This window comes from Anopheles arabiensis, chromosome 2, assembly GCF_016920715.1.
Source record: "Anopheles arabiensis isolate DONGOLA chromosome 2, AaraD3, whole genome shotgun sequence".
Taxonomy (NCBI): domain Eukaryota; kingdom Metazoa; phylum Arthropoda; class Insecta; order Diptera; family Culicidae; genus Anopheles; species Anopheles arabiensis.
In genome coordinates this window covers 23,829,773-23,854,626 of record NC_053517.1, presented here as the reverse complement: position 1 = coordinate 23,854,626, position 24,854 = coordinate 23,829,773, and the positions used below count along the sequence as shown (strand labels likewise).

At 48.7% G+C, this 24,854-nt stretch overlaps 5 protein-coding genes and 1 long non-coding RNA gene across 7 annotated transcripts; 1 reads left to right on the top strand and 5 right to left on the bottom strand.

Annotated features, from left to right (window-relative positions):
* Positions 1-731: 731 nt before the first annotated feature.
* On the bottom strand, positions 732-14,656 carry LOC120897496 (probable chitinase 10). Its single transcript, XM_040302439.1, has 13 exons — positions 14,629-14,656; positions 14,036-14,107; positions 13,250-13,929; positions 12,983-13,180; positions 11,635-11,928; positions 11,088-11,561; positions 9,820-10,331; positions 9,142-9,743; positions 6,643-7,255; positions 6,012-6,574; positions 4,600-5,230; positions 3,908-4,515; positions 732-2,040 (listed from the first exon to the last, which is right to left on the bottom strand). Exons 1-13 carry the CDS (start codon positions 14,639-14,641, stop codon positions 842-844), a joined length of 6,459 nt encoding a protein of 2,152 aa, XP_040158373.1. The 5' UTR covers positions 14,642-14,656; the 3' UTR covers positions 732-841.
* Positions 3,504-5,759, bottom strand: LOC120907026 (endochitinase-like). Its single transcript, XM_040319033.1, has 3 exons — positions 5,375-5,759; positions 4,600-5,230; positions 3,504-4,515 (listed from the first exon to the last, which is right to left on the bottom strand). The coding sequence occupies exons 1-3, from the start codon at positions 5,394-5,396 to the stop codon at positions 3,894-3,896; spliced, it is 1,275 nt and encodes a 424-aa protein (XP_040174967.1). The 5' UTR covers positions 5,397-5,759; the 3' UTR covers positions 3,504-3,893.
* Positions 5,873-7,457, bottom strand: LOC120907042 (endochitinase-like). The gene is made up of 3 exons (XM_040319034.1): positions 7,327-7,457; positions 6,643-7,255; positions 5,873-6,574 (listed from the first exon to the last, which is right to left on the bottom strand). Exons 1-3 carry the CDS (start codon positions 7,337-7,339, stop codon positions 5,959-5,961), a joined length of 1,242 nt encoding a protein of 413 aa, XP_040174968.1. The 5' UTR covers positions 7,340-7,457; the 3' UTR covers positions 5,873-5,958.
* LOC120907000 (endochitinase) lies at positions 9,009-10,766 on the bottom strand. 2 transcript variants are annotated; one of them, XM_040319031.1, is made up of 3 exons: positions 10,565-10,766; positions 9,820-10,477; positions 9,009-9,743 (listed from the first exon to the last, which is right to left on the bottom strand). In XM_040319031.1, exons 1-3 carry the CDS (start codon positions 10,578-10,580, stop codon positions 9,128-9,130), a joined length of 1,290 nt encoding a protein of 429 aa, XP_040174965.1. In that variant the 5' UTR covers positions 10,581-10,766; the 3' UTR covers positions 9,009-9,127. The 2 variants fall into 2 exon arrangements, with proteins under 2 accessions (XP_040174965.1, XP_040174966.1); XM_040319032.1 differs by having other exon boundaries at positions 9,820-10,426; positions 10,565-10,739.
* A 4,811-nt stretch (positions 14,657-19,467) lies between the features above and the next one.
* Positions 19,468-19,990, top strand: LOC120907098. The gene is made up of 2 exons (XR_005740319.1): positions 19,468-19,729; positions 19,796-19,990. It is a non-coding gene; the product is annotated as an uncharacterized LOC120907098 (long non-coding RNA).
* A 113-nt stretch (positions 19,991-20,103) lies between these two features.
* On the bottom strand, positions 20,104-24,655 carry LOC120906984. The gene has a single exon (XM_040319030.1). It carries the CDS (start codon positions 24,627-24,629, stop codon positions 22,536-22,538), a length of 2,094 nt encoding a protein of 697 aa, XP_040174964.1. The 5' UTR covers positions 24,630-24,655; the 3' UTR covers positions 20,104-22,535.
* Between the last annotated feature and the right edge of the window lie 199 nt (positions 24,656-24,854).

The following is a 24,854-nucleotide window of genomic DNA, read 5'->3' as shown; positions in this document are numbered from 1 at the left end:
CACACACACACACACACACGCCGCACGGAACGCGTCGGAGAAGAGCAAATAGAGGAGCACCAGCAGACGAAAAAGAGAGTTAAAGTGTGCGCAAAAGTGCGAGAGCTCGGCTGTTGTACTGCCACCTCCATGGTTAATTTTAGAGATATAGACACAAAAAATAGCACAACTAGCGCGCGAAATACGGGCAACGAAAACGGACGCCACCATCCGGCGAAGATGTAGTTGGTTATTTCGTCTGACAATTTCGTCTCACCACGATCACGATCTAGTAGGGGGAGGGAGGGTGTAAAACAGAACAAATGAAGTAACACGTGCTGAAGCTGTGTGAGAGTGTGGCGGGAAAAGATTAATGTTTATTGTTAGAATAATCTACTTTGTGGAGTGTTTTATGCTCAGAGCTCCAGCACCGATCGCTACCGGCGCTCCATTATCATGCCGCTGACATCTGACCCACGGCCCGCGGAAGTTTGTTGAAGGCATGCCAGGGAGGGGAGACCACCTGCCACACAAACGTCCCAGTGTGCATGAAACCGCCTAACTTGTTAGCCCACCGTTGAAAGATGGTGGAATTTCCACACAAACACACACCAGAGCGAGCGGGATTACCCGCACGCTTCGGTGGGTTGTTAATTAATTTGCGCCGCTGTTTGGCGGCAGCCCAGAATAATTCTAACCGGTTTGTTGTTGTGGTAGTTGTTACAAATAATAGCGACAACAGACACCGACGGTGGCCATTATGTAAAGCGGGATGCAGTTTGCCTTTATTTTTGTATTATAAAATACATTACACAATGCGCTGCGTGCGTGTGTTATGCTTAGAGAGTGTTGCCCACGATCGTTACGATTCGGCTTCCGTCGTATTGATCTCCTTCCGCTCCGTGGTCGAGACGAAAATGTGCCAATCTTTGATCTTCGTTTCGTCGTGATAGCGCGATAGGAAGCGGGTCAGCGGGAACGGTTCCCCGCAGGCCCCCCTATAGTCGTCCAGATCGAGCGAGAACGCGTACAGCCCGCCCAGCCGCTTCTGCTTCACGTAGTTGATCTTTTCCTGCAGCGACCGCTCGTTCTCGTACCCGATCCAGGTCGTCTCGGTGTACGCGTACGGGCACAGGCCCACATCGTCCCACTTCTTCGTCCACTCGTCGCTGGTCAGATTGTGGCAGAACTCGCAGTAGCCGAGATAGCCCGGCTCGTTGCTGTACGGGCCCGGATCGCCGGCCCCGATCGTCACCGCACCGATCGTGTTGTCGAGCGGATCGTCCAGCAGGTAGGTGCGGCCGAACAGGGCCACCCCGAGCGTCACCTTCTCGGGCGGGCAGCCCTTGTCGAGCCAATCTTGCACGCCGTCCCCCACGTTCACGTGCTCGAAGCTGTCCATCACGAGATCGTTCGGGCGGGGCGCCAGTGGGCTGTGCACGTCGGCAAAGTTGTTCCACCAGCCGCGCAGATCGTACCCGACCATGTGCACGAAGTCGGCCGCCGCGCACAGCTCCTCCTGGTGGTACCCGACCGCCATGCGCGAGATGTCGACCGGCACCTGTATCACCACCTCGTACGGTTTCTTCTCGTCCCGCACCACCTTGGCCAGCTCGGACACGAGATAGAGGAAGGTGTCCTTGTCCTCCACAGCGCCGCCCCGATCGAAGTTGCCCGGATAGAGCCACACCAGCTCGATGCCGTCCAGCCGGTACTGGTGCAGGAACTTGATCACGCTGCCGATGAACTGATTGCGCCGGGTGCGAAACTTGGCCATTTCGCTGAAGCGCGCACCACCGTGCGCCCAGCCACCGACCGCGATCAGCAGCTTCAGGTGGGGGAACTGATCTTTCAGCGCGGCGAACCGTTCGATCGCCCGCTCGCCGAGGTCATAGTCGGGCTGCAGCAGCTCCAGCTGGTAGGAGGTTTCGTTCACGCCGAGGAAGTTGTAGACGACGTGCGAGCAAAGGTTGCCCGGGATGTCGTTGATCTGGAAGGAACCTTCGTCCGGCCGATCGCGGGACCAGGTCGTATAGTGGCAGACGAAACGGGTTTCAGCAGCTGCAGTGCCCCACCGAAAGGAATGCGCAAAAGAGAAGGAGTCATGATATTGTGAAGGGCAATGTGCAAAAGAGGAAATGGAAATAACCTTCTTACCCAGCGCAAGGCTGCTCATGAGGAGAACACAGACAACGAACTTCATTACGATTTGATGTTCTATTTGCTTAGCACCTTTTTTCTATGTTTCAAACCACAACTAAGCAGCGAACATGATTTTCACTTGGCAAAAGCTTCAATTCCAGCGCAGAAACAAGGTTGCTACCACCGCCAACCAGTGTCCCGAGATGCGTGTTGTCGCGCTCGCGTCTTAATACAGAATGCAGCGCGCGCATCGCACAACAACTCACTTACCCCTCGCACGAATGTCCGGGTGTGTAGAAAAAAAACCTGTTCGTTTGGTAAACAGCAGGGGAAATTCTGGGCAATAAAACCCACAGACCCGATTGTGGCAGTGGGGGAGCGTTGGGAACGGAAGCAACCAACCAACACCAACAACAGAAAGATGATAGTAACGATCGTTCGTATCTTGCTGTATGGCTGATGGAATTCATTAAAAGTGCTAAAGGTAATTCACAGGACGTTAGATCAGTAACAGTTGACTGATGGATTTCGATCGTACATATACGGAGGTATACCTCTAGTACCTATGAAGACGCTAGACATCAAAGCCTGTACTGTTAGCAAAAGAAGGCAGCACTGTTACTGGTTTTTTTTGCATATGTGGTTGTGCCCTTAATGCAATAACTAATCGCTGCTCAAATCTAATCTTCTTATTATTCTCTATTCTGATTTGATGAACAATCAGTGATGTCAAACATCATAATATTCTCCTCGGTAAAAGTCACTCGCCATGCAAGAATCGTGGAAAGTACTTTTACACTCAAGTGATTGTGACTAGATGCTTTGTGATCAGCTTGAAGCTTGTTAACAATTAATGAAACTTGGACGGATTGAACATCCAAAGCCGACCTGCGCTAACAATGGGTGTAGGTTTCTGATATTAGTCTTAGCTTACTTCCGGCTCTTTTTTCTTGAACTGCGTTTAGAGATGTTTCAAACTACTGGTAAGTTTCAAATTAATTTCGTTTTCATACTATTTGCGTGATATTATCTTGATATAGCTGTGAAACGCATTACCAAACGTTTAATTTGATTGTTCGTTATCGTTATCGTTTGGGAAAGTCAATTACTAGTTGTATTTTAATGTATATCCTTTTACTGACTGTTTGACTGATGATGACTGTTTCTGAAGTTTTTGAATATGTCCAACCATTATTGGAAAATGTCTTAACATTCTTGGAACAATGGCTCTTGGAACAAAATGGAAAACAGTAGAAAGATTGTGTGAAAAATTCAAGTATATTTCGGAAACTGCCAGTAATTCGAAGAACAAGGTATTAAAAAAAATCTCATGTCAAAATTCCACCAGAAATCTTTAAATTAATAAACCACAAACACTGCAATTCCACATTAACATTTCCTATATTTGCACCTTTTATCGCCTTGATTAGCACGTTTGGCATCACTGAATAAGACACTCACACATACCATTTGGGAACTTTAAAATAACGCACGAAATGTCAATTTAACTGTAACATTGTTTCGGATAAATACATTTAAAATAGTTAAAGTCATGTTGTGTGGTTTTGCAACATACTTTGCTGGCAATGTTAGAGCACTTTACTGAGCACCAAGGATGAATATCACTCACGGTTCAAATTCCAGACACACGGCCTCTATTTTATGCACTTCAAACCTGTCTCACTTTCACCGATTTGATCGCCGAACTCCAAAGCACACTGTTGCGAGTGGTACAATTTCATCCCATGTTCCCAAACTATCACTGTCCCACACTAAACAAGATCACAGGGTTCACGGAAGGCCGCAAAATCGTCACCCGTCCCGCAGAGCATCTTCGGTTTGTAGGCATTGCGCAGCGCCGTTAGCAGCGGATACCGTTTGCCACACTTGCCCCGGTAGTCGTCCAGATCGAGCGAAAAGGCGTACACGCCCGCCAGTCCCTGATATTTGGCGTAGTTAGCCTTCTCCACGATCGAGATCGTATTCTCGAACCCGATCCACTGATCGCCCCGGTAAGCGTACGGGCATTGGCCCCGCACGTCCCAATCGATCTCCCAGCCGGACTGCTGCATTTCGGTGCAAATTTCAAAGTACCCGCGGTAGCCGGCATCCTTCGTTTGTGGTCCCGGCAGCCCTGGACCGGTGGTTGGTGCCGCCAGTCCATGCTCCTCACTGTTTGCTAGTGTGTACGTGCGCCCGAACAGTGGTACACCGAGGACGATTTTGCGCGCCGGACAGCCACCTTTGATCCAGTGCTGCACGCCACCCTTGACGTTCAAATCTCTCTGCGCGCCCGTATCGAATAGGCGATTGTTCATGGGGCTGTGCACGTCGGTGTACCCGTTCCACGAGCCGCGAAGATCGTATCCGGTTACGTACACATAGTCCGCCACTCTATGAAGAAACCGAAGAGAGGGCCGCCAATTGGCTTCGGGTTTTTTTGAAGGTCGCTCTCCACTCGGTGTCACACACGCTTACCTGCACAGCTGACTTTGGTGGTAGCCCTGCTCGATCCGGTACCGCTCGAGTGGCACCTGCACCACCACTTCCCAACCATCCTGTCCGGCCTCCCGGAACGCGCTCTTCAGCTCCGCTATCAGCAGATAGAAGTTGTCCTTATCACTCGGCTGGCCGCCCCGGTCCGAACTACCCGGCCAAAGCCACACAATTTCGATCCCATCGAAGTTGTACCGGTGAAGGAACTCAATCACACTGTTAATAAACACCTCCCGCCCGTTCAGTGTGGCCGCCATCTTCTGGAACGGTTCGGCCCCATGCGCCCAACCTCCCACGGCCAGCGAAAGCTTCAGCTCGGGGTTTGTCTTCTTCAGGTTGGCGAACTTCTCGTAGCCCTGCTGCAGTATGTCGAACTTCCCGTCGGTCGGCCGCAGCTCGAACGTGTCCTCGTCCACCCCGGCAAAGGTGTAGGTGAGGTGGGTGCACAGCTCGACCGGTATGTCGTTGACATTGAACGCGTACTCGCCGGCCCGGTCCGGCGACCAGTTGGTGAAGTAGCAAACCAGCCGACTTTCTTCACCGGCGCAAAGGGCCGTGAGCAGCAGGAGCAGATGCACCAGGCCCACCATCTCCACCGAGAGTGGTCTCGTATCTGTAAAAGTCACGTTGAGTAGAAAAGAAAGAAGAAGCAGCAGCAACCGGAACGAGGAATTAAAAAACAACAAGAGCGCGATCCAAAAACCCGAACCAAACAGGTTTCGCTTCCTTCCCGTTTGGTGCTGGGGGAGATACTTACATTTTTTTAGCGCCTTCGCCATCGTCCAAGCGGAAAGCACCGAAGAAGTCGTTCTTGGCGACGGCCAAAGTCACATTTACACCCGCAGACGTTCCGAGCGATACTGGGCGCTTAATAGTTAGTTTGAAATGGTGATGGTTGCGTTGTTAGATGCTGAATGGAGTCTCCCTACGGCCCCCCGTGGCACGGCGGATGACGTGCGGAGATATGTCGCGGAGAAGCGCCGCAGAAGTGTAATCATAACGGAACAACAACCTCTGATACCAGTTTGGAAGAACGACGGGACGTGTTTTTGTTCTGTGTGTTGGTACGAAACTGAAAATCATCCCAAAAGGTTATCAACGTGCATGAGTGAGGAGGTCTTTTTTTTTGGGCGCTCAGGGAGAAACATTGGGAATTTCCAAAAAAGGAAAAAAACTCTGGGGAGTTTTAATTTGGATGCCTCCAGACAGGTTCTTTTTTTTTACGGTTGGCCTGTACTTGTTTATAACAGTTGTGTTTCGTGCTATTTAATTTTATTGCCAAATATTGCTAGAACTTTGCATCCTGTCAATCGACAACAGTCAACAGACATTTTCAAGCAACTAGAAAACTCCTCCTTCTCTGAATATAGCGAAATCTACTTCAACGTCGCTACCATTTCGCAATTCCCGATGCAAACTACGCAGCAGACCATGCGTTTCGCCACAGTGCCCCCGGTAGTCGTCCAAATCCAGCGTGTATGCGTATATGCCACCCAATCCCTTCCCAACGACCCACTGTGCTTTCGCTGTCAGAGATTCCGCACTCTCGTAGCCAATCCACTGGTTGGCGCGATACGCGTACGCTGCCTGTGCCACCTCATCCCATCCATACGTCCAGTTACGATCCTTCAGCAGTTCACACAACTCAAAGTACCCCAACAGTCCCGGATCGTTCGTGATCGGTCCTTGCTCACCCGGTCCGATCGCCGGCGCTCCCGGGCCCGTGGCGAGGGTTGCATTCTTCAGCACATAGCTACGGCCGTACAATGGAAGACCGAGTACGAGCTGATTCGCTCTACAGCCCTTACCCAGCCAGGAGGTGATGCCATCCTCTATGTTGAAGGTGGCAAAGTAGTGCACGTCGTGCGATCTTCGTCTCAGTACGCTATGGACATCGGCATATCCCGTCCAGGGACCACGCAAATCATACCCGGCAAGCTGTATGTAGTCAGCAGCTCTGCAAAAAACAAAGAAAATGAACTTAAAACAACGGTTGGACTGTTAAGACATCACCCCGGTGCTTACTGACAGAGCCACTCTTGCTGATAGCCAACGGCAATGCGGGCCCTATCAACCGGTACCTGCACGGACACCTCCCAACCCTTACCAGCCCGCCGGAAGGCGTCCCGCAAGTCACCCACGAGGTAGTAAAAGTTATCCTTATCCTCCCGCTTGCCATCACGCTCGGGCGCTCCCGGCCATAGCCAAACAATTTCCAGCCCATCGAGCCGGTACCGGTCCAGGAAGGTGACCGCACTGGTTACAAACTCCAACCGGGCAGCACGTGATGAGGCCATCCTGCTAAACGCACCGCCACCGTGTGTCCAGCCGCCCACGGAAACGATCAGCCGAAGATGCGGAAACCGTTCCTTCAGGTCACGAAACCGCTCGAATCCGTTCTGCCCGGCGTCCTCATCGTACTCGGGCTTGAGGGAGCTGATGCGTGAGGTAGCTTCGTCGACGCCAACGAACGCGTACGCCACGTGAGTGCAGAGGTCGCCCGGAATGTCCTCTAGGTCGTACCGGTGCTCGTTCGGTCGGGCATGGGACCAGTTCGTGTAGTAGCAGATCAGTCGTTGGGGCTTGGCGTGGCATTCGTAGCTAGCAGCCAGCAGGAGAGCCGTCATAAGGGCAATTTCTGTGGAAATTTGAGACAATCAAAGTGTTAAGCAAACAATCAAATTAAGCGGAAAATATAGAACACTTTACTTTGTACCATCATCCTTGTTGAAATTAGGTGTAAACAAGCAGAACCAACGGAGCAGCGATCTGTACGATCAACAGAGACTGACGATGATTGAACGGTGTCTGATCCGATCCGTGTCGTACAATCAACAATTCCAAATGCGTTTGATCGCGCTCAAAGCAAAAGGGAAACAACCAATACTATTAGGAGTATCAATAAGTTCGTAGTGTCTGGAGCGTTTGATGTTGCCAGCTTGCAGTTCAAATATGTTGAAGAGTTATCTTTAGTGCTTTGTTGTTCCATTATTAGTCGCTTCGCTACAGTGAATGCTGCAGTGTTTTTTTTATGTTATCAAAAAACTGCCAAGTTTTGGAGAAAAGTTTTTTTTGTGAATTATATTTGATTATAGACAATATGGAGGAAATGTGTATCGCTATACATCCTATTTTGGTAGAAGTATATGATAGCTGTGCTTTAGCTTAAGTAGTTTGTTGGAGGTGGTTTGACCACCACACAGAACAGAACAACTACTGACGATCCCTGCACAAACACATCAAGCAGAAACTTGATTTACTAGATCACAGCGATTGATACTGTTCTGTAGAACAATTTTAATGAAATAGAAAAAAATTGAAATTTTCTGACGGAAACTAATTTTTATTCGCAAATTTAAAAAATATACTACAATACATACAGGGTTTCCCACAATTTATTGGTCGGTTCCCATAATTTCTAGGTTACTTCCCATATTTTTTTGGTGTATTCTTACGAATTTTTGGGCCGGTCTGGTGGTACAGTCGTTAACTCGAACGACTTAACAACATGCCCGTCATGGGTTCAAGCCCCGAATAGACCGTGCTCCCATACGTAGGACTGACTATCCTGCTATGGTAACAAAAAGTCACTGAAAGCCAAGCCCACTTCATTAGTGGGTACAAGCAGGCCTTGACCGGCAGCGGTTGTTGTGCCAAAAGAAGAAGAATTCTCATGAATTTTTGGTCGGTCCCCAGATTTTTTTTGCTCAATTGTATTGATATCCAAACGGACGACCTATAAATGATGGGAACGAACCAAAAATCTATGGGATATTACAAATAAATCGAGAGACGAGCCCAAAAAATTATGGGAACCCACCAATAAATCCTGGGAAACCTTTATGTGAAATGGAATAGCAATTGATTTTCGTTAGTAGAAAAAAAAACTACAAACTTACTGGCACTCCTAATGTTACAAGAAAATTCTTGCAAATCGCCATCACTGTATTTAATTATGCATCTCACATCACCGGCAGCACCATCGCGTGTGTATGTGTTTGCTTTGTTTGTATTCGTTGGCGCACAACCGTGGTTTTATGATCGCGGGCACAGGATCGTGTGTTTCCCGCGTTCCTTCACACCGAAACGCGATGATGCATACAGACGACTAAAGGGAACGAAACCCTAGGCGACAGACGGGAAATCCCCACGCCACGACGCTGGTGAATGTTATTGTTTTGGAGTTAGTGGTTGTCTGTGACCGGTCGTGCACTAGGAACGATGCCACTAACACACTGCTGGCCCCGATGCCTTTATCAACACGATGTTTGATGTGAAAAAACCCTCGTTGTTTGAATCATGCCCCTTAGCAATCTGTAAAATCTAAACCCTTCTATACTCTATCTATAAACAAAGTGATAACACACTCGAATGAGATGGAAGGAGACAGCTTAAAAGAGATAAATAAGCATTTATTTAAATACCGTGCAGCTGTTAGGAACACCTACTTGTTGCTTTTCTTTAACGTTACTAACTTAAATGTAATCTTTCGCTCTCACGCTCTCCCGCTTCACTTATCATCACCCCGCTCGAACGCGAACCCGATTACGCTTTGGTGCTCTTTCTTCAGCAATCCCGCCAGCGTCCGCATAAGCGGGTACGGTTCGCCACCGCACTTGCCCCGATAGTCGTCCAGATCGAGCGAGAACGCATAGACGCCGGCCAGCTCTTTGCTCTTCACCAACTCGACCTTCTCCTTCAGCGACTCCTCGTTCTCGTACCCGATCCACTGGTTGCCCCGGTACGCGTACGGACACTGCCCGATCGCGTCCCAAACCGTGCGCCAGTTACGTTCAGCCTTCAGCTTCTGGCAGATCTCGAAGTACCCCAGATAGCCCGCACTATACGTATGCTGACCCTTCGGACCAGGGCCGGTCGTCACCGCACCGAGACCGTTCTGCTGACTGTTGCGCAGCGTGTACGTACGCCCGAGGAACGGTACCCCCAGCACGACCCGTTCCGGGGCGCATCCGCTCGCGAGCCACGACTCAACGCCCGCCCGCACGTTCAGCCCCTTGTAGATGCCCTGATCGTGCGGCCGATCCGTCATCGGGCTGTGCACATCGGCAAAGCCGGTCCACGAGCCGCGCAGATCGTACCCGGCAATGTGCACAAAGTCAGCACTCCTGGGTTGGGAGGGAAGAAAGCAAACATTAGCAAACGCCAAACGGGAAAAGGGCACTCCTCATACGGACGACTCACTCGCACAGCAAACTCTGATCGTAGCCCACTTCAAACCGGGTATGGTCGGCCGGCACCTGGATCGCCACCTCCCACGGCTGTCGCGCCCTCAGAAACGCCGTCTTCAGCTCCTCCACCAGATAGACAAAGTTGTCCTTATCGTTGTTGGTGCCGCCCCGCTCCACACTGCCCGGGTACAGCCACACCAGCTCGATGCCATCAAACTCATACCGCCCCATAAACTTGACCACACTTTCGATGAACTTCTTGCGCCGATTGCGAAACGCCGCCATCCGGCTGAACGGTGCCCCGCCATGATCCCAGCCCCCGACCGCCACGTACATCTTCAGGTCGGGGAAGCGCTGCTTCAGATCGATGAACCGCCCGAACCCATTCTGCACGATGTCGATCTCGCGCTGCAGCATCGCCAGCTCGTACTCCTCGCTGTCCACGCCGACAAAGTTGTACACCACGTGCGTGCACAGATCGCCCGGGACGTCCTCGATCCGGTAGGAGTATGGGTTGGCCCGGCCCTGCGACCAGGTCGTGTAGTGGCAGATCAGCCGGCTGAGGCACTGCCCCTGGAGCAGCAGCAAACTGACGGCGATCGTCCAAAGGACGCTTCTTTCTGGAGCGAGAAAAACGGAGCCAAACAAATGCACGATACGCACCGCACACACTAACGCGGGTTAGTAAATCTTTACTGGGAGATAACAACAAAAACAAAACAAAAAAACTGGTTCTGCTCCTTCCCTATGTTACGCACCTCGGCCAGCTGCCATTGTGTGTGAGAGAGCGAGTGTGTGATCACCTGAAGCACTGCGCGACGACTGAATCACGCCCGGTGCTAGTGAAGGTGTCGTACCGTGTCCGCGGGGCAACTAGACTAATAACAGTGACGTTTTAACTATACCGGCCGAAGGCAGTGGGATTGTCGCGCATCGACACACACACCTCACCCGCACTGCCCCGTCCGGAGTGCATACACTGGAAAGAAACTGGTTTCCGGAAAAAACCGTACACTCTCCATCGTACTGCCCAGCGAGAGCGTCACACGACATTCTGCATGCTGGCAGTGTCTGAGTGTGTGAGTTCAAGAAATACAAGGACAATATTGTTTACAAAGAGATTTCCTCTCCCACAGCGTGTCTTGATCGCGATCGAATCCCGATCGATCGATCGTACCCAAGGGAGAGACAGAGAGATTGTTTATTGTGCAAATTATTACATAAAACCACGGCAACCTAAAATAGGTCGTTGATAGTGTGCAACACGGCGGTTTGCGATTACAGCGCCGCATAATCGTACGCGGTCGGGCTTTCGAGCAGTTTCGCTTTGGTGCGACATTCCGGTCGGTCCGCATTTTCCGGCCAGTCGCAAACGTTCAGCGCGGTGTGGAAGACGGTGCCCGGTTTGCACACAAACTCGACCGGCTGGCCGTGGACGCAGCGATAGTACTTGGTACAGTCGACCGACGGCACAAAGTCCTTGTAGCCGGAACAATCGATCTCCGACTCGTCCTCGCGCTCGGGTGCGGCTGGCGGCATGGCGGGCTCCTCCCGGTCCTCCTCCGAATCGGTGTCCGGGGGCAGAATTGTGGTGGGCTTGCGGGTCGTCGTGGTTCGCCGGGCAGTAGTGGTTCTTGTCGTTGGTGCAACCGTTGTCGTCGGTCTTGGTTTGTAGGTAGTGGTGGTAGTGGCAGGACGTGCCGTCGTTTGCTCCCCATCCGAGGACATTGTGGATGGTGGTCGATTCCATTCCGGCTGGAGGGAGCAAGTGAAAAATCATCGTTTTTAAAAAAAGGCTTGTTTTAGGCTCCCTCTTCCTCACACTTACCCTCGGTGTGGTTGTTACGGTCGGTTCGGGCACGACGTAATCCTTCATACCATCGTACAGCACCTTCATCAGCGCATTTTCCGGCCCGCAAAGACCGTGGAAATCGTCCATATCGATCGCCCAGGTCATGGCGCCGGCGTACCCCTTCTGCTTGATCCAGTCCATCTTGTGCTGGAGCGACCGTTCGTCCTCGTAACCGACGAACTGGGTGCCCTTGTAGGTGTACGGACAGAGGCCCACCTCGTCCCACTTCTTCGTCCAGCCCTTTTCCTCGTCCTGCACCTCGGTGCAGATCTGGAAGACAGTCATTTCATTTTTTATTTCAATTTTTATGCATTGAAGGTTGTTGGAGTGAACTACTACTACTACTCAAAAAGAATTTTAAGTGACCTTAGTATTGTTAATCTAGAACGCAACTCAACAGAGCTAGTGCTTACGTAAACTAGATTTTGAAGGGAAAAATATGAAGTTTGAAGATGAGATCGGAAACAGAAAAGAGTACAATTTATGTCTAATTGTTTAGATGTGATATTAAATTGTCTGAGAGCAGTTGAGCAAAGGATCGTTACACTATTACCAGCTACGACGATTTTGAACGGCCAACAGTGGACAAGAGCGTAGGGGAAATGAATAAGCCAAGAATATCTTCTTCTCCTTTTTGGCACAACAATCGTCGTCGGTCAAGGCCTCCCTGTACCACTCACTGGTGTAGTGGGCTGGTGAAGTCTCCATTCAGTGATTTATTGTTACCACAGTAGGATAGTCAGTCCTACGTCTAGGGCGCCACGGTCTATTTGGGGCTTGAACCCATGACAAGCATGTATGTTATTAAGTCGTACGAGTTGATGACTGTACCACCAGACCGACCCGAATAAGCCAGGATAGCATTTAAAATAAGCCATCTTTTGCTAAGGATTCAAATGTCAAATGATGGCAACGGACGTGAAATCATAGGCGCAACTCTGGAGAACAGTAAGTTGAGCGATACCGCCAACACTAGTATAGTTCCGTCATATGCTGATACGCTCTAACAACAGCGAGAGTCGAAGTAATCGCCAGAAGAGTGATTGATTGAACCGAGAACTAGGCTTTGGTCCTGCTGGTTTGATAGTTTATCCGTTTGTCTATCTGATATTAACCAAATTCAAATAAGAGCCCATCAAAATTATATCCAAATTGTATGGAGATGATGATTTGATCAAGTCTCTATGTATTAGTTTTCCATCCCCAGAGAGTATTCAGTTAGAAATATCAGTTCGATATATCAGTGCAAAAGATCAGTTCAATTTAATGTGGTTTATTATCTGGAAAGAATTATTTATCATCTAGATGTTCCGATATCACTTACCTCATAGTACGCCAAAAATCCGGTTGCATTTGTGTACGGTCCCGGATCGCCACCGCCCGCCTCCTTGTTGATGTACGACCCAAGCGTCGGGTTGGTCGTACTGGCACTGAGCGTGAAAGTCCGTCCGTAGAATGGCACTCCAATGACCAACTTGTTGGGCGGACAGCCATAATTCACCCACAGCTGGACACCATCGTTCTAGGGAGAGTTCAACCCAACCAAATTCGTTATTCTCTTTCACTTTATCCAACAAGAGAACCTACTTACCACGTTCAGCTTCTCGTAGGCCCACTGATCGTGCGGCCGCTTGTACAGCGGACTGTGCACATCGGCAAACCCGGCCCAATTGCCCCGCAGATCGTACGTCATGCAGTGGATGGCATCCAGATTTTCGCACAGCTCCGGCACGTGGTAGCCCTCCTGCAGGCGGAAGTTGGCCACCGGGACCGCCATCGTAATTTCCCATCCGCGGCCCTCCCGATCGAACGCCCGGCGCAGCTCCTCGACGAAGTAGAAAAACTTATCCTTATCGCCGAAGCTGCCGCCTCGATCGGCCGCCCCCGGGTACTCCCAGTCCAGATCGAACCCATCGAACCCGTACACCTTCATGAACTGGACGACGCTGGAGATGAACGATTGGCGCCGTTCCTTGACCGCCACCATCTGGGAGTACTTTTTGCCACCCTCTGCCCAGCCGCCGACCGCTATCTGGTACTTGGCGTGTGGGTACCGTTGGCGCAGCTCGGTAAAGTTGCGGAACCCGCTCTGCTCCAGGTCGACCTCGGGATCGATCACCAGCACCTGGTAGTTGCTGTCGTCCACCCCGATGAACGAGTAGATGATGTGGGTGCACATCTCCGCCGGGATGTCATCGATCGTGTACCGGCCGACATCGGGCCGATAGATTGCCCAATTGCTGAAGTAGCAAACGATACGTGCTTTCTGTCCTGGGGTGGAGCGAAGTAACGGGGTTTTTGTATTGTTACTATCGGATCGGCTGATTAGACTGGGGTGCAACACGGGCCACCGCAACCGTAGTAGTAGTTTACTTACCTTGTGCTGCTAAAAGCGGAAGAACCGCCAGCAAACAAAGAACCACTGTCCGTGACTGGCCTAACATTGCACCTGAGCAGCATAAGCAATGAGAAGGGGTGGGATGATGGTTACTTATTACTTTCAGTTAAGGGTTGGGAAACAATGCAACGCTTCCTAAATACGGTATGCATGCACAAACAGCCATAGAGCGATCGGTGGACGGTTTCGTGTGCGCAGAGTATTGTTAATAAGTATAAAACTAACATTCGATAAGGAGGATATTTAATCAGCATGTATTCAAAAATTAATGTAAAATTTTCACACTTTCTTGGAGCTTAAGATCTCATAAATCCATAAGCCGATAAGCTGTTCTGATCAATACACAGAAAAGTGGCCAAACAAGTTTTGCATTATTTTGCATTATAGTTTTTCCTTTGTCGATTCGCCAATTTTGTGTTGAGATTCTCTCAATTGAATCTCAATTCCCTAATTTTGTATCGAGTATTTTGTTATTGGATAAAACATTCTTCCTTCCTTCCATTGGATAAAATATTCAAATCCATGGCCTTAACAAACATAACATAACAACAACAAAAAAGTGAGAAACTGACCTGCCAACTGCATTAGTAGAAGAGAATAACAAATGTGGAAATGCTATTGCTTTGAATATTGTTCTCTTTTAACACCTTATGGACCAATTCGCCTGATGGTCTAATAGTACATGCGCCGGTTCCTACAACGCCCGGGTGTGGTTTGATCCCCTGCTGGACCATAATAGCGCACAATACTAATCCTTTATGAAGGAATGTGAAAGGCCGACTTTGACTAATTACAGTTATTGTGTTTATCCAAGGAATGAAATGAAACAACAACTACAGGATAATAATCGATTATTGTTTCAAAAATAATTCCTACTAATAACTTCAAACATAACAGTTCCTAAGTACATCTTTCTGCATCTTGAACATATTTTTCCAAACTCCTAATGTTACTAGTTTAACACGGCCGCCCGTTTATCACTTAATAAGCACAGAACTGTCGTATTCACATTAGCCAGCAGCAAGTGCCAGTTTACACACGCCATTCCCATCTCAAGTGTCGGAAAATGACCACTTAATAGCATAAATGCCTTCCCCCACCCGACATGCGATCAGCGTCGTCTTCCTTTTCCGTGGTCCGTTCGGAAACATCACTCTCACACACAGTGTGGACGATAAACGTTGCATAAGTACTTAATGATCGGTCATTAATCACCAAGCTCCAAGAGGCACAAGCCGTTCGGTGTGTTTATTCTTCCGTTGTGTTTGTTCTCTCCTCTCGATTCTTCTCTTTGGCAGGCAGTATCGATCCGGCAACGGTGCCGAATAATTCAAATCGCCACCCGCAACAGAATCACTATTCTCGAAGCGTCTTCATTTTTGTTTTGTTTTTTGGTTCCCTTCTTCAACTCGGTATGTTGTTTATGTTTGTTTTATGCAAATGATACTGATCATACGCATATTCCATGCGCAAAAGCAGCAAGCGAGAGGACACATCATACTGGCCGGCATCTTTACCGCCCCGGCCACCGAGACCGATCAAATACCGTTAATCCGCTGTAAACACACATACACACTGCACACAGTCACACACAGTGTCGCACACGATTGCTGCCATTGAACTTGATCTTGGCCGATGGGAGCAAGTCAACTTGCTGGCTCGTTGCTGCGTTTTGATCGCGTACTGCTGGGGGAACCGAGGCACACCCGAGGCAACACGGCCAGCGCGAACCAACCACTTTACTTACCCATCCAACTTGGACGACGCAAAATTCACTAATAAGCTGTCCAGCGCAAACTGGCCGCCGTATTTATACCTCTTCGGCACCTGGGCACCGATCTGGTCGGACGGCGGCCTGCCTGATGCCATTCCAGCGCCACAGAGGCAGAGTGGAGTGTGGTAGTGTGTCTCTTCTGCCGTTCTGGGTGTCCAGTGCCGAGAATCTGCGCGAAATCTGGGTTGGTTTATTTTCCACTTTTTTTGTGTTATTATTTTCTTTCCTTTTCTCGCTCGCTCTGGTGTCCTGCTTGCGTCTTTCAAACGTTTACTTACTGGTGATCGAACCGTCGTCTGGATCTGGAAGATCGTCTCTGTACAGAACTAATATTAACACAACTCTGTGGTGGAGGGTGAACTGGGTGGGACAGAAGCTGGACAAGCGAATCGGCGGCCTCAGCTGGAAAGGCTGTTGGATCGACGAAAACACAACCGGTCCTTTGGCTGGTTGGGCGACCTTCCTCACGGGATGGATCGGGCAGGCTCCCGGTCTCGCTACAGGCCGATCGATTTTCGGGACCTTTTGCAAACCTGCTCGGATTAGTTCTGGGTGAGATTCTGTGTGTATGTTTGCGAGTTGCTTTGCGTGTTTGACATTTTTAGTTCGTACATCGTACTGCTCGATCGCGCGCGGGAATGAATTTAGCGTAAGAATGATGTACAATCGGAAGAACAAAAACAACGGCTACGCATTGGATGATGGAAAGTGAGGGCAGGTATTCACTTGATTCATGTTGAAATGTGGGCAGAATGCATGAAAGAGATTAATTTCAAAAACTGCAACTGCACACTACACAAAAGGACTCGATGCGACTCGATCATTCTGGTGTGTGTTATGGTAAACGATCGCTTTGCTTTGTTATATGCGTCTTGAAATTCCTAATGTACCCCAGTTGGAATCAACTTGTTGCTTGGTGGATTTAAAATATAAAACAGATTATTCCTTATTCTGAGATCCGTTCCTTTCTCTGGCTATTAGCAAACGGGGTTTGTGTTTATGACCGCAGCTCTTTAGTGAAAATATTGATCAGTTTGCTACCGTTACAATACGCTTTGTTGATCATGAAATATGAACATCTTTCTTGAGCACTGTATCCACCCTTATCCGGTCTAGTATCACTGTATAATTTCAACAAGCTGGTTTTCAAATCGTCTAATACACAAACCTTACAAATCCTCTTAAAACAATGACGAGTATGAGATCAACTAACAATTACGGATATACTGGGATTAGGATCCATTTTTCTCCAAAGTACCCGGAGCAAAGTAACTCATTAAAAATGGGTAACTTATTCAATAATCAGGAAATGATCCCTGTTTCAATTCTTCCCTACTGTACTCAACAACCATACATTTGTTATCCATTGTTAGTTGGGTGGTTAATGGTTTGTCCTGCCATTTCAGTACCTTTAGAATTCTTAGAAGACCACATCGTATTCTCCTCCATACACATTTCAATTTGCCCGCATCTGAAATGATACTTTGTAATGTTACATGTTAGTGATGTTTGATCCGGAATGAAGTTGTGGATCCACTTTGGCTCTGAAAAATTAAATCTGCTTCCGAATTAAATCCTGATCCGACTCCACAATTACAGTTTGTTTGGACTTCTGCGAAGTGGATCAGACTAGTCTGAAATTACAAAGTCCGAATTAAGACTTGAAAATGATCCCTGACCACAGAATAACAACTGTATTGTGGTAAATTGTCCCTAGGTTATATGGATGGGATGAAAATTAAATTGTTTCGTTATTAGTATCATAAAGAGTACAACAATTTTACAAGTAGACAAAAGCTCGCTATAGACGGTTTGACATCTGAAAGCCCTTTTCGATTGAAATTTTGAATGTGATTATAGTGACGAATCGGTCTGGTCATCGCAAGAAGGTTGTTATTTGGTTCATGAATTTTACAGGAAGTGTATTTATGCCTCTTGTACTAATAATTGTTTGAGGGTTTGATGAAATTTCCAGTCCAATGACCATTCAAGATGGTCAAACCGATTTTGGATAATATTAGACCTCATTCCTATACAGACCTTGATAAGAAGTATCCAACTGGAACTTGTCTTTATTTGGACCAACTAATTTAAGTTTGTGATTATTCGTTAAATTATGTTACGGATACAACCCCTTATTTAAACTTTTCGTATACGCTGGCGTAACGCCAAACACATTTTGGTTTCACGTTACCATTGCCGTTAAACATTTTTGCAACGAGCTACCTACCTTCGCTGGTTATGTTGATGTTATACTTTCGAGCGGCATGTTTCAATAGCCAGAATGCATTTTAGGAGTGAGCCATGCACAATAGCATTTATCGGCTCAGACGACTATGGCAACCGTGCAGCCAAAATGCTGTGCTTGGGTTGCTAGCCACTGGCGTTATGTGTAACGCCGCTGTAACGCGAACAATCCGTGTTTCGATTCAACATCGTCTCTAGATGTTCAAAATTTCATTTTAGAATGCCTGCAAAACTTCATAGAGATAATAGATAATGTTTTAGTTAATTTAAAAAATGCAATTCTTCGCGCGCTTCTTGATATCCGGTAGTGTTACGCGTAACTCCTGTTTATCTCAAAACCCAAGTAGCATTTTTGTAGAATGCCTTTCTACAATCGCAAGAGGATTTTTTAACAGCCCAGTTGCCACAAATAATGACAGTTGTTGAAAACCATCATTTAAGTTTTGAATAATGATGTTCACATTGAAAACTGTGGCTGAAAACAGTGTAAAGGCCGGGGGACATTGTCCGTACTTGCTAGTGTAATTTTTTTTGAACGCGTACGCTACCTAGCTGCGGCGGATGGAAGCTACAGGCTGGTACAATTTATCTTTCAAAAAACGTTTCGAGTTGAGGAGGCATTAATTTTACACAATGATGGATATTTATATTGGAAGGTGAGGAGAAAGCGATTTGTATGAATGATGTTTTGTCCAACAACACTCGTCGGACTGATTTGTAGCAATTAATGGACATTGATCATCATTTCATACAACAACATCGGCACCCACAGGCTGATGACAGCTCCACAGTACGCTTCCAACATTCCCCTAATCGATTGCAACACTCCCCCATATGATTGCAAACTTCCACAGCTTGCTTGCAACATTCCCCTACCGATTTGCAACATTCCACTAAGTGGTTCAACTATTCCCTTATATTAGCGCGTGGCCACGGAGCTGAAAAAATGTTGACATTTTTTTCAACTTTGTCAAAATTGCTTGTCAACTGCAAAAAAGAGCTTTTCTCGTGGCCGCACCAAAAACATACACAAGAGCGAAAAAAAGCTCCAACATCTGAATATCATCGATATTTTGTTTAAGAAGTACTAAATAGGTACATAAATCAATTAGAATCATGCATTTTAGCATTATTATCATAACAATGGGTCACAACTGCGCCAAATAGCTGTTTGTTTACGCTTTTTCACGAACGTCAAATTTTGTCAACTTTTGTCAACTTTTTTTCTTGGCTGCTCCAGGTTACAAAATTTTGACAAAAGCTAAAAAAAGTGACAAAAGCTCACATTTTGAAAAATTTGTCTGCATTTTGTCACTCCCATGGCCTTTCGCTTTATGATTCGAAACCCTGTAAGACATCGAACACCTGACAGAGCACCTATCGAACAGAGTCGTGTTTGTTTGTCTCGTTCGATTGGTCCCAGAGCGCCGCCTTACTTTTACCAAGTGTTGAAGTAATGAACGAATGGAACGGTGCAGTATAAACGTGTAAATTTTGACAGCAGCAATTTTCCAACACAAACAAATTCCAACTGATTCCCACACAAGCGACAGTCACTGCCGGGAAAAGCATGAGTTGTTAGCAAACGCTACCGGCCTCGGCTTGTAAAATATCATGAAAATCACACAAAGTGCTCTATTACAGAATACAAGGTAAATAGGAAACTTAATCCAAGCCATATTCCTTTTCAGTGACTAATCAATATAATTCTTTTACAGGTTGAGAAGAAGAAGCAACAAAATGCGAGACACAACGGCGTCGGCAAGCGGACGCTGCATTATTCTGCGGAACTTTGATGACTTACATGAAAATAATTCTTTACATGAATTAAGATTTACCTCCGTTTAATCTACGATATGAAAACCGAATGAAATAAACATGAATTACAGAGCCGTGGTCGGTTAACTAAGAAACTGTAGGTGTTCATTAGTTTATTGTGGAGGTATACTGGCGAAGCGTTGGAACTTATCATAAAAAAGGTGACCATTTTCGGATTTGTGTCATGAGGGTACCACTCTTCACCGTGTATCTTTCGTGTCGAGATTTTTATTGGTTAATCATGAAATAGAGTACGTCTCATGGGGCACCGCTTCCCGTTACGAGGTTGAAAGATTTGGTACAATGATTCGGGGAGGGAAGAGGGTTCCTCAGAAGCGTAATGGAGTAGGGTCCCAAACGATAAATCCTTTTTCTCCTCTCTTTCTCTCTCTCTCAATTACGCTAATTCTGTTAATCAATGTTCAATGTGTCATTGCAGCAAAAGAAAAAAAACCCAATCCGCCGCTTGCCTTCCTTCCCTTCCGCCGGAACCACCGTGTGTGCGCATAAGGAATCGAAAGGACTCATCCGCTGATACAGCAGACCGACCACCAGGTAGAAGGGGTTGGATAGAGAAGGTGTACCGTACGGGCACACACTGTGAGATGTAAGTAGTCTTATATGTACAATTACCATACGTTTCCAAGCCGGTAAAAGTGCTTTTTAGATAAATAGAGAAAGAGAGAGAGAGGGAGAGAAAATTAGATGCGTGCTGTATGCATGACACGAGAACTAGTGTTAATCCTGCTATTCGTAACGGAACGTGATGATGATGTGATTCTGCTGTTTGTGGTTTTGTGGTATGTGTTGGCAGTGGGAGTGTCATTTTATTGTTAAAAACATGCACCGCTCCCTTGGTCTGGCCCAAAGCTCTGTGCATTTGCTTGCACACGACCTGTGTCCTCTCTCGCTCCTGTGTGTGTGTGTCCTATCGCAATAGGAAATACGGTTTGCCACGTGTCAAAGATCAACATAAATTTGCCATAACTAGCAAGCACACACACACACACGCTAAGCAAACGCGTTATTAGCGACGTGTGAAGTGGCCAATTTTCCAGAACTTTGTCTTTTTGTCAACTTAAACTGTTTAAACGCTTTGCCTTTTAAGGTGTAGGTGCATAATAAGTCGCGAATATGCAAGTAAAACTAAAGATCTACCTCCTCGCGCGCTCCCCCTGCGTTACCAAAAAAGCAGAACAGATCTACACTGAATGTGGGAAACCGAACTCATCGCAAACACGCAACTTCTGAACGCAAGCACTGCGCGAAACGCTAAAGTAAAATCGTGATCAAAGTGCTCTCACGCATTATATTAAGCATAATGCTCAAAATATTAACGTCTGCGGAACGCGAAAGCGCAGTATTCTATCAGATAGTGTGTAATACTGTGTGTCTCTGCTTCACACGGGAAAGGGAAGAGGGGAAGGGGTGCGGTGAGTTCTTCAATGTCCTCAATGCTTTCTGTTCCTTGTTGCCTTGCCGCCGCCTGGCTTCACTTGCTCCAACTCTTTACACTTTAGAATATATGTATATATATATGCTATACGTTTGTTTTTAAATCCCTCTCGCAACGAATGCATTTCCTCACTATTGCACTTCCGAGCGCGTCTTTTTTTATATATAGGGTGCGAGCCACCCTCCTGAACCATTCCAGAAATGATAACTCCGTAACGCCGTAACTCACGCAAGTCACATTTTGCGGGCTCGCGTTTGTTGGCACACTAGTTGCGCACAAAGCAGTCACCACTTTCGCTCTAACCGCGTGCCGCGTGTTTCCGCGTGTCAGGCGCGAACGTGTGCCACCCCATCGCTTTTGCTTAACTGATAAAGTCAATCCGTGTTGTTTGCTATTTATCGATCCCAATTCGCGGTAAGTAGGTTTAACAAGTTTTAGCCTAGTGAGACGATCGTGTCTATGTGATCGTTGTTAAATTTTGCTATTCCGTTCCCCCTCTCTCTCACTCTCTCTCTCTCTCAGTTTGGTTGATCGCGCACGGTCGCCACGTCCTGCTGCACAGAATATCTTGCACTTAGCATCTAAAACTCTTACTTATGATATTCCCTTGTGTTAGTTTGTTTGTCGTCGTCCGTAAAGTAGTATTATTGATCGCGCTGGCTGCCGCCTACATCTGTCTCCCCCCTAAACCCCACAGATGAATGATATAATGATTGTGTTTAACGTTTACTACTGCGCTTTGTTCTTAATAATCAGACTGTGTGATGTTGTGTGCCCCCTTCTTCGCTTGTGCTTATCATCAACATTCAAAGGTTCGAAAAAACGGTTTGCATTCGGTGTGGCGGTGCATAAAAGTAAACACACAAAGACACACACCCACACGCACACACACACAATCACCCAATCACCCAATTTGCCTCCAAAAACTCTTCTTAATACAACGCGCGCGCGCGTCAATTCGTTCCAATTCCTTTTCCAGTTTCCTTCGGCGCCATTGGTGGTGGTGGTGTGGTGGTGTGCCAAATTCCAGTGTAAATCCGGCAGTTGGTTTTCAGTGTTTTCAATTAATTTTTGCTAGCTACAAACAAATGCAACTTCCCTCCTGACCGCATCATCACCATCATCACCATCATCGACAAGACTGCCTCGCGAAGCTGCCGTTCGATCGAAGTCCGCAGTTCAATCTAGCAGCGTGTTTCCAGAATTGGCTCGTTTATCTTCGAGTGGGAAGCCGTCTTGCGCTGGGTGGCTTCGTTCAGCCCACCGATACTGCCGCCGGCCGTGGTGCTGGCGGTGGTGGTCGGGCCGGCCGTTAGGCTGCCGCCGCTGCCACCGACCTTCTTGCTCGCGCCCACCTGCTGCTGCAGGATCGTGTCGTTCAGGAAGGCCGGCGGCGTGGGAAAGGCGGCCGAATGGCTGTACTTGTTCATCTGCTCGCTCAGCCGCCGGATGTTCAGCTGCAGCTCGTCATCCTTTTGCGAGGGCGTGGTGGAGAAGCTGTGCCGCGGCTGCAGCATGTTCGGGTTGAGCAGGTTGAGCGACGCTTTCGTCGGCTCCTGCTGCTGCAGCGGCTGCTTGGCCGGCGATGCTAGATGCTGTGTCGCCGGCGGTATGCTAAGCTTCGGTGACGGTTGCTTCCGGCCGGTCGGTGAACCGTTGCCGTTGTAGCTGCTGAAGCTACCGCTGTTGCTCGTGTTGCTGCTGCTGTGGTTGATGGCATTGCTGATAAGCCCACCGCTGCTGCTGCTACCGTGCCCGTTCAGGTTCGAGTTGGAAGCGTTCTTCTCTATCTTGAGCGACGAGACGGACTTGTTTTTGGCCAGCGCTAGTGACCCGGTTTGCGGCGATTTGTTCGTGTCCGTTTCGCCCGCCCCGGCCGGTGGCGGCTGAAAAAAGTCCTCATAAAACGATGGCGACTTGGAGCGCTGCAGCTTCGGTCGGGTGATTTTCTTGCGCGCATCGAAGCTCCCGTCCACGCCCGGTATGGTGAGCGTTTTCTCGAACCGACCGAGCGATTGCTGCTGGCACAGCTTCGCTTGATGCTTGCCGCCCACAGCAACGTCTGAGTCATCGCGGCTCACCGTGCTGGTGAGCGATTTCGTTTGATGGGGCAACGCCGCCGCATTCCGCTTCTTCGCGCCCCCTCCGGCTCCCTTTGCCGATCCCCGCTCGGGAAGGTTCACGTTCGAGCGCCAAACCCAGGGGTCGGAGTGTTTCATGTAGTCGAGGCACGGTTTGCCGTACGCTTTGGCGCTGTTATCAAGCGTCTTGGATTTTTGCTGCTTCGGCAGCGACGGCAGCGGCGAATTGCTGGCCGACATGCGCGTCCACGGATCCGACGGCACGTACACCAGGCAGCTGGTGCTGCGGTTGTTGTTAGCGCTCTTCAAGCAATCGCTCAACTTTTTTGCCTTCTCACCACCGCCACCACCGTTGACTGCTGCTGCTGTGTTCGATTTCGGTGTCGACGAATCACCCTTGCTTTCAGCAGCCACCCGCCGTTGCTCGTCCTTCGGCTCTGCCTTCTTGGCCGAATCGCGCCGCTTCGTGCCCTCGTCATCGCAGTACTCCTCGTTCGGCGACAGCTTCACCGAGATGATGTCATTTTCGTCCGACACCATAATCGAATGCTGATGGCGTACGGGCGGCCTGGGCGATAGGCTGCGCGTATTGCGCAGCATCCGCGGCGGTTTGCTTTCGCCGAGCGAGTTTGACTTTTCCAGCGTGCGCTGATGGTCCGCCGCTCTCACCGGTGTTAACTTTTGCGGGCTCAGCTTCGGGCTGGTTGCGGCGGAGGAGGCGGCCAAAGTGGCGGCACCACCACCACCACCAGCCGCCGCCGCTTGCTTCATGGGGCTGGCAGTGACCGCATGCTTGTGGCCGCCCGACGAATTAATGCTCAGCGAGGACAGGCGCCGGTAGTGGCTTTCCGTTTTGGGTGAAAAGTTAAAATCAAACTTTGTATCGGTGGAGGCTTCAATTTTGGGGCTACGGCACTCCTGCTGCTGCTGCCCAATCGCCTTCAGCGGGCTGCTCGATTTGGGGCTCGTTGAAGCGTCCTTGAACTTGGAAGAGTTGTGCTTCTTCTGCTGCTGCTGAGCCGACTTGGTCGTGCCGGTTGTATCACAAGCGCTGGCACACTTTCTGCACCCCTTGCCGCCGTTGATCGAGCTGGGCGAGTACAGGCCACAGCTGCACTCCTCCGGCGGGCAGCTCGAGTCGAACAGGTCGAGACTTTCCGTGCTGGCGTTCCGTTTGGTTGGCTTCTTGCGCACCATGCCCCCGCCGCCGGCAGCGCCGGCCTGCGTCTGGTAGGGATTCTCGTAGGAAGCCAGCTCCTTCCGTATGCTGCTGCTAATTGTCGAATGCTGGTGACCGTGCTGTGCATGATGATGATGATGATGATGGGAGTGGGTGGTGTTGTTGTGCGAAGCGTTTTTCGACAATTTTTCCGATCTCGTACCAGTGCTCTTGCCACAGCTGCAACCGCTGCTGTACGTGTT